The sequence below is a fragment of the Cicer arietinum genome, chromosome 6 (assembly GCF_000331145.2).
Source record: "Cicer arietinum cultivar CDC Frontier isolate Library 1 chromosome 6, Cicar.CDCFrontier_v2.0, whole genome shotgun sequence".
Lineage (NCBI taxonomy): Eukaryota > Viridiplantae > Streptophyta > Magnoliopsida > Fabales > Fabaceae > Cicer > Cicer arietinum.
Window position 1 is genome coordinate 4,042,992 of NC_021165.2, and position 13,077 is coordinate 4,056,068.

A 13,077-nucleotide genomic window follows, 5' to 3' on the forward strand; every position below is an offset into this window, starting at 1 on the left:
AAGTAAAAAAAGAAAATGAAATTAGAAAAAAAGAATAAATGAAGAATAGTCAACCTTGTTCCATTCCAAGTTCCAACACTGAGAACACAAGCAACAAGGAGAAGCTGTCCGAACGATCTGCAAGAATGTGAAAAGTTATTTGAGAGAGAGAAAGAGAGAAAGAGAGAGAGAGTGATAACCACTTTTTTCTAAACAGATTAACCAATTCTGTTTCGCTCTCTCACTAACAAACTTTATTCCTCTTCCCTCTTCGCCGCCGGTAACCGGACTTTACTATTTTCCGCCCAAACTTGCCTCCGTCATCGGAATTCACTCGATTACGATTCTTCCATTTAATCATCTATCACCCGATAAATGAATCGCTGACATTCAGTAACAGATTCTACGCACACCAAAGCAATGGCGACGCTGAATAAAGAAGCTGTCACCGCCACCACCACCTCCACCGCCACCGCCGCCGTCGCTGCAGCTCACGAAGGTGGAGTTTCTCATTTCCATAACTTTTTATTATTGTTCCTAAACGATACATTCAACCGTCGTTTTGTTTCTATTTATAGTTTTATCATTTATGTGTACTGTTGCTTTGATTTTGTCTAATAATTAATTACTTACTTAATTAATAATAATAATGGTTTAGTAGGAGAAGAGAAGAACGGCATAAACCAGGAGCTATGGCAAGCTTGTGCTGGTCCTCTTGTTAATCTACCTTTAGCTGGAACTCATGTCGTTTACTTCCCTCAAGGCCATAGTGAACAGGTCAACCTTGTTTCACTTAATGTGTTCTTCTCATATTAGACTTATTTATTATCACTTATCAGTATTAATTAACCTTGTCTAGTGTTTTTGTAATTTTGACTTGTGACCCCCTTTCTATCAATTAATGCTGTTATTTGAATTTTGATCATCTACTTATAATTCACCTTGTCAATTTCTCTAATATAACAACAACTATAATCGATGACAGAAGAGCTTGAATAAAGCATAGTACTATGAATCTGTTTGGATTGATTTATTTGAACTTATCTACGGGAAGAGCTTATCAAAACAACTTATGACATGTTTATAAGCTGTTTTGGAAACAGTTTGACTTTATTTTGACTTTTGTTAAACGCTTTGTTAAGTTGTTTATCTAAACAGGGCATATGCTAATTATAATAATCTGTAGCTTACATTCATTTTGTTTCAGGTTGCAGCATCTTTGAAGAAAGATGGCGATGCCCAAATACCAAACTATTCCAATCTTCCCTCTAACTTACCGTGTCTCCTTCACAGTCTCACCTTGCATGTATGCTGGATTTTATTTTTTCATTAATTGTCTGTTTCAGAAGAGTTTTATGCGTTCTAATTCTCTCTATGCTTGTTCTGGTTGTTTTTCCAGGCAGATCTAGAAACAGATGAAGTGTACGCCCGGATGACACTTCAGCCAGTGTCTTCTGTAAGCACCATATGCAATGTTACTATACTTTTAGGATCAAATGTGCTGTCCTATTTATTTGGAATGATAAAGGCTTGAACAAATTCTTCTTAGTTCATATAAATTATGAAAGTTTTCAAATTCACCTGATTTGTTGACATTATGTATGTGCAGTTTGACATGGATGCCTTGTTAAGATCAGATATTTCTCTCAAATCAAGCAAACCACAACCCGAGTTTTTCTGTAAACAACTGACAGCGAGTGATACGAGTACTCATGGAGGTTTCTCTGTACCCCGCCGTGCTGCAGAGAAAATTTTCCCTCCTCTTGTATGCTATTTTATTTTTCTTTTCTGAATTTCCCAAATATAACTTTAGAGTTTAATCTGGTTACTATTTCTATATAGGATTTCTCGGTGCAACCTCCTGCTCAAGAACTTGTGGCAAGGGATTTGCATGGTAAAGTTTGGAAGTTCCGCCATATATATCGTGGTACGTTTACATATATCTAGCTATAAGTTGGAATTGTTGTACTATCAGAAACCTATCAAATCTGTAATAATCTGTTGACATTTTGTTAAGCACCCTTCTGAAAATACTTTTCCTATCTATGATCTTCCTAACCAGGACAACCGAAACGTCACTTGCTTACAACTGGATGGAGTCTATTTATCAGCGGAAAGAAGCTTTTAGCTGGAGACTCTGTTTTATTTATACGGTAAGAGCAGTAAATAATTGATACCTTTTCTTCTTCTTCTTCTTCTTCTTCTTCTTCTTCTTCTTCTTCTTCTTCTGCTGTTGTTTGTGGTTTACAAAGTTATATTTCAATATGTTGGTGCTCTGCAAACAAACTTTACCATTTTGGCTCAACTTACAATTTTACTAGATTTCCTGATTTTGATTTCTTCTTGGCAGAGATGAAAAGCAGCAGTTGCTTTTGGGTATCAGACGAGCAAACAGGCAACCCACCCATTTATCATCCTCGGTACTATCAAGTGATAGTATGCACATAGGAATTTTGGCTGCAGCAGCTCATGCTGCCGCAAACAGTAGCCCCTTCACCGTGTTTTATAATCCTAGGTCAATATCTGTCACCGACTTTATTCTGACAGTATTAATGCATAATTTCTTTGACCACCAATTCTCTTTGCCATATGGATTTGTATTCTCAGTTCTAAAGTTTTTAAGCTTACATCATTGCTTTACATGCAATGCAGGGCCAGTCCTTCAGAATTTGTTATTCCATTGGCTAAGTACTACAGGGCAGTATACAGCCACCAAATATCACCTGGCATGCGCTTTCGAATGATGTTCGAAACAGAAGACTCAGGAACAAGAAGGTGCTTCACTTTCTGACCGTGTATCATAAGAGTCATTTTGTGAAAAATACTAAGTTGAAAATTAATCCTTGACTAAGAAAACTTGGGTCGTTGAATATTATAACTGGATGCAAATAGCTTAGCCTGAAAGTTAGTTGTTGACTGAAGCAATACTTCACTTCTCTATTTAGTTTACTCCGAAATAACGTTTTATATAGTAATATTATTGTGATAGGAGATGATTGTCTGGAAATTCATATTTAACATGGAAATAATTTTGATAAGGCATATTACATATTACATTCATTTTATTGCAGATATATGGGTACAGTTATAGGTGTCAGTGATCTAGATTCTGTGAGATGGAAAAATTCACAGTGGCGAAATTTGCAGGTAAAGTTTGTGCCATCTTTTAGCAATTCATTGAGGTATAACTTATCATCCATAAGTAGATGAACCCTGGATCACTTGTACTTTAGAAAGGAAGTTTCTTCAAGCAGTGTTTTAAGTTACACATAAATGTTCAGGTTGGTTGGGATGAATCTGCAGCTGGGGAAAGGCGAAGCCGGGTCTCAATATGGGAAATTGAACCTGCGACTGCCCCATTTTTCATATGTCCGCCTCCATTCTTCAGATCCAAGAGACCAAGACAACCCGGAATGCTTGGTAAATAATATTTTAATGCACACCTTTTAGTTGCAAAATGGAGTATGTTGGACTTCTCTCTGTGGAAATTTCTGTTTAATTCTTTCATTGTTGACCTTTGCACTTGTTTTGTCTAAACTTCTGTTATTTATTTTATTTTACTCATTTATTTATGATGTTTTTGTATTTTGTTTTTAAATTTTTGCAGACAATGAGCCGTTTGATTTCAGTAATGTTTTCAAGAGTACAATGCCTTTGCACTTGTTTCGTCTAAACTTCTGTTATATATATTATTTTACTCATTTATTTATGTTGTTTTTGTATTTTGTTTTAAAAAATTTGCAGATGATGAGCCGTTTGATTTCAGTAACGTTTTCAAGAGTACAATGCCTTGGCTTGGTGATGATATGAGTATAAAGGATCCCCAGGGTTTCCATGGCTTGAGCTTAGCTCAATGGATGAACATTCAACAAAATCCTGCTCGGTCTAGTTCATTGCAACCAAATCACGTGTCTTCCATGTCTGGATCAGTTCTACAAAATCATCCCGGCGCTGATATTGCTCATCAATTGGGTTTTTCTAATCAACAAATCTCTCAGTCAAACAATGTCAATGCTCCAGGTATACATCAGAATTCCCAACAACTCGATCACCTTCAGAAGCTGCCATTCACATCTAGTGGATTGGGAACAGCCATGCAGCCAGAGCAACAGTTGTGTAATGTTTCTCAATATCCTAGGCAGAACATGGCAAATCAAACTCTACCACAGAGTCAAGTTCAGACCCAACTTCTGAATCCCCCGAGTATTGTCCAATCGAACAATATTCTTCAACCGCAACAACCATCCATTCAAAACCATCAACTCCATAGAAGTCTCTCTCAGAACCCTCCACAGCAGCTTCAACAAACTATAATGAGTCAGAACCAACAGCAAAATATGATTCAACACACTATACCTGATCATATTAATCAACAGTTTCATATGTCTGACAACCAGGTTCGGCTTCAGTTGTTACAGAAGCTTCAACAGCAACAACAAACATTCTTGGCCCAACAATCTGCATTGCAGCAGCCTGCTCAACTTATTCAAAACCAAGACCAGCAGCGGCAACTTTTAGATGCAACACAGAACTCTAGGACCGTAACTCCTAGTCAAGTGTTGGAAATTCCTCCTTCACTTCAAAACTCACTACCTGAAGCTAATTCTATGATCCACCAGATGGCAACTCCTAGTAGCCAGAACAATATTCAGTTCTCTCATCCATCCCAGCAACCAAAGCTTCAATATCAACAACAGCATACGCAACCCGGGTTGCTGTCTAAAATGTCTAGTCGTGTTGGACTTCCTCCTGCAACTACAATTAATCAGTTATCTGCTAATGGTTGCAGTATACGGACTGTAGCAACTGCAACAGCGCCATCAGTAATTACTGATGATGTCCCATCTTGTTCCACTTCGCCTTCCACAAATAACTGTGCCAGTGCGCTTCCTCCTGTGACAACAACCCAGATCCTTAGGAGCACAATAGGGGATGACATGGCTCAGTCTGCTGTAACAATATTGAGTCAGAATGCCTTAGAAACCATGTCATCTAATGCAAACGTGGTGAAATATGTACAGCCAAAGTATGAAGTTAAACCTTCTTTAAACATGTCTGAAAATCGCAATCAAGGGAATTTTTACCCGCAGGCTTGCTTGAATGGCGGTGCTGTGCAGACTGATTGTTTGGATACATCATCTTCTACAGCTTCAGTTTGCCTTTCTCAGAGCGATACACACTTTCATCAGAATGACAGCCAGTTACCTTACAATCCACAGTCGATGTTTTGTAGGGACAACATTCAAAACGTGGAAGTTCAGGCTGATGCTAGGTGCAATGTTGCATATGGCAACGGCAATGAGCAAATGAGAATGCCACTGAATTTAGACTCTCCGGTAACCAAAGGAACAACAAGGTCGGGCAAGGATTTGTCAAATAATTTCTCTTCAGGAGGCTTGCTTGGGGGATATGAAAATAACAGTGGTGCTCAGCCAGAACTTTCATCTTCCATGGTTTCACATTCATTTGAACTCCCTGATATGACCTTTAATTCAATTGATTCCACTGTAAATGATAGTAGCTTCTTGAATACGGGTCCATGGGCTCCACCGCCGCCGCCACAGCAGTTTCAACGGATGAGAACATATACCAAGGTTTAGTATTGTTGTTAATTCTGTTGTTTTAATAACAATCACGTCTCAGTGATGAAAATGCGATTCCTGACTAGTTTATTTCTTGATTAGTATTTGTCTGTTCATAGTTATTTTGTTGTTTTAAGTTAGCCGTTTGTCTTTTAGGTATATAAACGTGGAGCTGTGGGAAGGTCCATAGACATAACAAGATATTCAGGATACGAGGAGCTTAAACATGATCTGGCTCGTAGGTTTGGTATTGAGGGACAACTGGAGGACCGACAAAGGATAGGATGGAAACTTGTTTATGTAGATCATGAAAATGATGTTCTGCTAGTAGGAGATGACCCTTGGGAGTAAGTCTTACTGCTTCTTTTCCCATCAGATTTACCTTTGTTCATGTGCATACTCCTCACTTACATGTACTCCATCCATTCCTTTTTAGTTTTCGCGTTAAGATTTTTTACACTTAATAAAAGAATCAATAAGTTTATACTTTTGATAAAATTATTTGTCTTTTTCCTATAATATCATTAACTATTTATTATCTTGTTCCACTTATTCATCTATCTATAATAGACAAAACAATTGTTAATATTACATTGAACTTTAAAAACGACAAATAAATAAGAACAGAATTCTTTTGCAAAAATGACAATTAAAAATGAGTGGAGAGAGTAAAACTACATTTCTGAACTAAAAAACATTTTGTCTCCTTAGTGGCCTACCTGATGGATAATTTCCAGAGTTGATGTATCTCCCTTTTCCTTAGGAAAAAAAGACAAATTAAGTTTTATTCTTCAAGTTGGCCGGCTTGGTGGTTGGAGCAGAAGAATTACGGAGTGGAGTGATAAGGAGGTCAATGGTTTGATTCCCACCCTGGCATAATACTAACATAACACTACTAACATAGGCCGTTTCAAAAATAAAGTTGGTTGGCTTGAATTTTCCCACATGTCTGCTTCTGCATTATCTAATTTCTCCGTGAGCCGCATGATTAGGACGACTAACAGTTCAACTTTCAGTACCTCGCTAGTTATTGCATTATTCTGAGCATAAAGATTATGAAAATTAGGAGGAACATTTTTTTGGAGGTTTTGTATTATGTAAAGTATGAAGCATAAAATAACTAGATAGTTGGCATCATGTACAAGGGGTGATTCTTGAATTTGTAGTACGTAGTGGCTGTCTATGTTAGAATCAGACTAAATTTAAAAACCCTATTCTTCTTTTTTTGATTAGTTAATTTGCTGTGTTGATTGTTTTATGGATATTTCAGGGAGTTTGTTATTTGTGTCCGCTGTATTAAAATACTTTCTCCTCAAGAAGTTCAACAGATGAGCATAGATGGAGATTTTGGAAATGGTGGCCTTCCAAAACAAGCTGGTAGCAGCTCAGATGGTGGTAACACTTAAATGGAGTCCAGGAATTTGCTAACTATTCTTCTGTGTTGGTAACTTAATTTATTAGGAGACAGATTATTATTGTTGCCCCAAATGTATTTATGATGATGCCTTTGTGGGGGGTTCTTTGGACATTTATGTCCTGCTTCTGCACTGTTTGAAGTAATCTTTTGCAGTTAAAAGGAAAGATTCTAGTTGGCGAATTTGGAGAGCCAAAACAAATGGTGGGGACAGTTGATGTCTTGCAACTTCCATGAAGGTGTTATAACATGATAATGAATCAAATACTTGGTGGTGCTCACGCATATCAGAAGCTAGATGTTTCTTAGTCATGCATATAATGTGTTGTAAAGTTAGAACAAAATTTCTGTTGGTATAGTTGAAATATTACAGCATAGTTCAGTGTATCTGCCTTTGAGAGGAATTCATGTGACATTTGAATTGAAAGGTGGGGCCTTTTGGTTCCGGCTTTTGTAAACATCATCAGACAGCTAGATTATGACCGTTGGAAAAAATTCGTTTTCCACTCTAGCCCTAATGCTATAAGTCATGTGTGGTCAAATAGATATTCAGGCGAGTTGCGTTCATAGCTACAGAATGATGGATTTACTTTTTTTATGGTAAAAAATATTCAGGTGAGTTGGGTTCATAACCGTTGAAAGTGTGAGATTTTAGAGAAAAGGAGGAGAGAAAATAATAAGGGTTTGAATATTATTGATAATAGTTTAATGCTTACTTGATTACAATAGACTCAATACTAATCTCTATTTATAGAGAAACATAGACTAAATCCTAAATTAGGAATAAATCATAATAATAATAAGAGATATTCTAAGATATCTCTATAATTATAAATTGATCTTAAGAAATAATTTAAGATACTCTAATATAATATAAAAGATATTATAAGATATTTTTTAATATTCTAACACTCCCCCTCAAGCTAAAGCTTACTAAACTTTAGCTTGCTACAAGAAAATATTTTGCTCCACAAAATAATAAAAAATATGGAGAGGCAACTCAGGGATGCATGCGAAGTCGGAGAGAATTGCTATAAATATAGCCTAGCCAGATAATCTGATTAATCATCAGCCTGAGAGAAATTCATGGCAGGCAATTGAACAAAGCAAGTTCCGTTCTTCTAAAAAACTGCATTTGGAAGCTTCAAACCAATAATAATGGAGACTCAAAATATTTAAACTTAAATCTGCTTCAAGGAGAGAGAGGCGTGCTTTAAGGAGAGAAAGGCAAGGCTAGTGCATCTGGGACAAATTGCCAAGGTAAAGTAAGTCATGAAAATAAAAGGCACCGTTAGAATAACCACTAACGGAAAAAGTCACCACTAATATAATTCATATGTGGAAAAAGGGACACCACCAAAATGATTTGTCGGTGGGAATAAAAGCCATTGTTATAATATATTAGTAAGAACTAAATTGCATGACAAACACCGAAGAAGAAGCAGCGCGACTCTAACGAAACAAAGTCATGATCAATCAACGTAATAAGAAAATGCGTCCAAAACAGGAGAGATAATGGCTGTTTGAACAATGACACATATTTTCGCTGATCAAAATTGGAGAGTAAGGACAGATCTGGAACCATCGAAGAGAGAATAATCGTGCACCAAGAAGAATCCCATCAATTGAATTGCAAATCTTATATATGAATCTTTATCAATAGAGCCAAGAAGAAATATGTTAATAGAGAATTGCTATAAATATAGCCTAGCCAGATAGTCTGATTGATCATCAGCCTGAGAGAAATTCATGGCAGACAATTGAACAAAGCAAGTTTCGTTCTTCTAAAAAACTGCATTTGGAAGCTTCAAACCAATAATAATGGAGACTCAAAATATTTAAACTTAAATCTGCTTCAAGGAGAGAGAGGCGTGCTTTAAGGAGAGAAAGGCAAGGCTAGTGCATCTGGGACAAATTGCCAAGGTAAAGTAAGTCATGAAAATAAAAGGCACCGTTAGAATAACCACTAACGGAAAAAGTCATCACTAATATAATTCATATGTGGAAAAAGGGACACCACCGAAATGATCGTCGGTGGGAATAAAAGCCACTTTTATAATATATTAGTAAGAACTAAATTGCATGACAAACACCAGCGCGACTCTAACGAAACAAAGTCATGATCAATCAACGTAATAAGAAAATGCGTCCAAAACAGGAGAGATAATGGTTGTTTGAACAATGACACATATTTTCGCTGATCAAAATTGGAGATTAAGGGCAAATCTGGAACCATCGAAGAGAGAATAATCGTGCACCAAGAATAATCCCATCAGTTGAATTGCAAATCTTCCAAACCTGTCAGCTAAGAGCCTACTCATAAGGACTGCAGCAGCTGCCACGACAAAGGCAGGAGAGTTTCCTCCACCAAAAATCCAATCCCTTCTACTAGCAAGTGACTTGTGAGTAAAATCATACATCTGGAATATCTTATTATCCCAAAAATTATAAGCACGATCCATTTGTTTCAAACACCCTTCAACAGGGTAATCTCCAAATTTTCCACATGGTTTACACCCCACAAAATGAGTCATAAGTAGCCACTATGATCACCAAAACCAGGATGATAATTCTCAATCATCTCTTCATAACAATCAACCAAAATCCTCCACTAACCATGCAAATAATAATGATTCTCAAAGTAAACTTTACCACCCAATTGTTGCCCCTACCTATAAGGGCTACCTTCATGGGGTATTATGTGCTATTAGCTCTTTACCTCAGTTGGTTGGAGCGCCAAACCCTAATGGGTTGTGGAAAGGTTTATAGAACCCTAATATATATATATATTTTTTTGTATATAATTTATTTATTCTATCAAAATAAATATAATGCATAATAAAAATATGAAAGACCCTCTCAAAATATAAATACAAAAGGTAAGCAGCCATAAATCTATATATAATCTTTTGAATGCTTTTCTATTGTACAATATTCCACACAATAAAGACTATTAATTGTTCACTTTTAAAATAGAAGGTCATGAAAAATTTCATTCAAGATAAACTTTAAACAACACTTATTTTAAAATAGAAAGTAATTAATAAAGTGATAAATTAATAATTTTTATTCTATGCAATATTGTACCATTAGAAAAATCATTTAATCAAATATATTACTACTCTTAAATGAAATATAAATAATATAATTGAAAAATTGATGTTTCTAATCTTAATTTTTAATTAACATTTTTACTTATATTTCATTCTAAAGAGAGTATTTAAAGCCTGGTTTCGATTTCGAGAGGTCCGATTAACTGGTTTTTCATGATTGTGTTGTCCTACATATGTCACAACAAAAATGTCCTCTTTGGAAGTGCTTTTATCTACAAGCTTTCTTGCTGCACAATCTATGGCACTGCTACATTTGTAGTAATTCCTTGGATAAGGAGACCCTTTAATGGGTTTTTGTCCATATTTTCTCCATGCCCATGGATCTTCTAAGAGCTTCTCTGTATTCACATGGCAAACCAGATTCATTTGTTGATTTTTTCTTGTGAATAAATCAGTTTGTGGATTTAATTGCATTTCTTGTTGTATCCCGAGTGTTGAGACATCATAAAAAGTTGAATTTTGATTGGTGTTATGAACACTGGTGTAAGTGAAAGCGGGAGTGCCGATAGTGAATGTGGGTTTAAGGATATTGGCGGCGGAGGCGGAGGTGGAGGTGGAGGTGGGGGTGGGGGTGGAGATAGTGGTATTGGGATTTATGATGGTTGTCAATTTTTCTAGCTCTATGAAATCAGTTGGTTTAAGAGGAGATCTAGTGTTATTGGTCGAGGTGTTGGGGGTGGGAGTTTCAAAAACGGTGGTGGGATTAGTAAAGGTGGTAGCTTTGCAACTACGCACAATGGCTGATAGATCCTGATGATCAAGAAGGAGGGAATGATGAGGACATAGAATGCATAACCAAGGAAGAAAGCCTAGAGGATATTCAAGGTCTTGGAACCCCAATGACAAGAGCAAGGTCAAAGAAGGCGAAGGAGGTTCTAAATAACTTGATAACCACTTTATTTGAAGCAAGTACAACTCATGAAGAATTAAAGCCCAAGATAGTCAATTGCTTAACCCAAATTGAAGAAGTTAAGGAATGAAGGCGGCATCTATGTGTTATCAAATTTTAATATTAGTTTTAATTAAAGTAATAGACTAAATTAATAAGAATTTGGGTGTAACTGAAAAAAATGTCAGTTGGGCCAAATTTAGAGAACTTTTTAGGAGTTGCCATTATAAAAGGCAAACCCTTATTTTTCTGAAGGCAGATTTTGATTATTATTTTTGTGAGGCTTTGCTCTCTAGAGTTCTTGAAAGAATTCATCTTGAACTTATCAAGGCTGTTAATCCTTGTGGCGTTCTTTTTGGCTTATCAATCTCAAGATTGTGGCGCCATTTTGTTCCTTTGTTTCGTTGCTGAATAATAATATTGAGTTTCCTTTACATCAAATCCTAATACTCCAATTCTTTCAATTTTCGTAATCAGTAACCAGCGTTCATATCTCGAGTTCTATATATTGTTTTTCGGTGATTCAAAAGCCTAACTTGCGTTTCAGAACGTCATCTTTCACCTCGATTTGGAATCGGCCGTTTGTTTAAAGTATGGCAGGAATAGGTGGTGATGATAGCCCTCCTCCATGAGTAAACAACAGATTGTTAGTGGAGGCTATAACGGCTCAAATGCAAAGAATGTTGAGGGAACATACTGAAGATTTACATGCTAGAATTGAACAGTTAGAAAATCAAGAAAATTATGGCGATGACGGAGGTAGGAGGAGGAGAAGAGAAACTGAAGGTGGTGGTAGAGGAGATAGAATAGAGGGAGTGAAGCTTAAAATACCATCTTTTCAAGGAAAAAGTGATCCGGAGACCTACCTTGAGTGGGAGATGAAAATTGAACAACTATTTTCATGCAATAATTACACAGCAGAGAAGAAGGTAAGGGTGGCAGCCATGGAATTTACTGATTATGCACTCATTTGGTGGGACCAATTACAAAAAGAAAGAGTGAGATGTGAAGAACCAATGGTGGATACTTGGGTGGAGATGAAGAGGTTAATGCGGAAGAGATTTGTTCCTTCTTACTATCATAGAGATCTTCACAATAAGCTTCAAAGGCTCACACAAGGTAGCAAAAGTGTGGATGATTATTATAAGGAGATGGAGGTGTGCTTAATTAGAGCAAATATTAGTGAAGATAGGGAAGCTTCTATGGCACGTTTCTTACAGGGGCTGAATAGTGATATAAGTGATGTTGTGGAATTGCAAAATTATGTGGAGTTGGAGGACTTAGTGCATCAAGCTACTAAGGTAGAACAACAACTGAAAAGAAAAGGTGTCAGAAAGAACTCTTCTAACTTTAACTCCTATAGTTGGAAGGATAGAAATAAGAAGGAGGGAAGTACATCATCAAACACATCCACGGTTGCACCTCAGAGAATTCAAAATAAATCCAGTGATGCTCATAAGAAAACAAAAAGTAGTGAAATTAAATGTTTCAAATGTTCGGGAAGAGGTCACATAGCTTCTGAATGTCCAACTAAGAAGACCATGTTGCTTAAGGAGAATGGAGATATTTCTAGCGAGTCATCTTCTGAATCTGCTGCATCTAGTGATGAAGAGAATGAGGAAGAAATTGCTGAAGGAGGAGACTTGTTTATGGTTAGAAGAATGTTGGGCAGCCAATCAAGAGACTTAGATGAAACACAAAGGAAAAATATTTTTCATACTCGATGTCTCATCCAAGGTAAGTTATGTTCTTTAATTATAGATGGAGGAAGTTGCACTAATGTTGCAAGTGCAAGAATGGTATCAAAATTGAACCTCGTGACTAAACCCCACCCAGAACCATACAAACTTCAATGGCTTAGTGAGGAAGGCGAGCAAATCGTGAGTGAGCAGGTGGAAGTGAATTTTTCTATTGGGAGGTATGAGGATACAGTTATATGTGATGTAGTTCCGATGGAGGCTTGTCATTTACTTCTTGGAAGGCCATGGCAGTATGATAAGAAAAGCAACCATGATGGTTATACAAATAAGTTCTCTTTTATACATAAAGAACGCAAAATTACTCTTGCTCCTTTGTCTCCAAGAGAGGTTGGTGAGGATG

At 36.7% G+C, this 13,077-nt stretch overlaps 1 protein-coding gene across 4 annotated transcripts; it reads left to right on the forward strand.

Moving 5' to 3' along the window:
* ARF13 (auxin response factor 13) lies at window positions 1–7,362 on the forward strand. 4 transcript variants are annotated; one of them, XM_073369839.1, is made up of 15 exons: window positions 1–478; window positions 638–756; window positions 1,187–1,285; window positions 1,379–1,435; window positions 1,589–1,744; window positions 1,822–1,906; window positions 2,042–2,132; window positions 2,330–2,494; window positions 2,632–2,754; window positions 3,051–3,126; window positions 3,261–3,399; window positions 3,587–3,622; window positions 3,724–5,573; window positions 5,718–5,908; window positions 6,832–7,362. In XM_073369839.1, exons 1-15 carry the CDS (start codon window positions 400–402, stop codon window positions 6,965–6,967), a joined length of 3,402 nt encoding a protein of 1,133 aa, XP_073225940.1. In that variant the 5' UTR covers window positions 1–399; the 3' UTR covers window positions 6,968–7,362. The 4 variants fall into 4 exon arrangements, with proteins under 4 accessions (XP_073225940.1, XP_073225941.1, XP_004503551.1 ...); XM_073369840.1 differs by having other exon boundaries at window positions 641–756; XM_004503494.4 differs by lacking the exon at window positions 3,587–3,622 and having other exon boundaries at window positions 2–478.
* The last annotated feature ends 5,715 nt before the right edge of the window (window positions 7,363–13,077 follow it).

What these genes read in the sequence shown, in the direction of transcription:
- ARF13 (XM_073369839.1), top strand. Translation starts at nt 400, where the DNA reads ATGGCGACGCTGAATAAAGAAGCTGTCACCGCCACCACCACCTCCACC. An exon ending in CACTTCAGCCAGTGTCTTCT is followed by an intron (nt 1,436 to 1,588) that starts GTAAGCACCATA and finishes ATGTATGTGCAG; the next exon opens with TTTGACATGGATGCCTTGTT. An exon ending in GTTCCGCCATATATATCGTG is followed by an intron (nt 1,907 to 2,041) that starts GTACGTTTACAT and finishes CTTCCTAACCAG; the next exon opens with GACAACCGAAACGTCACTTG.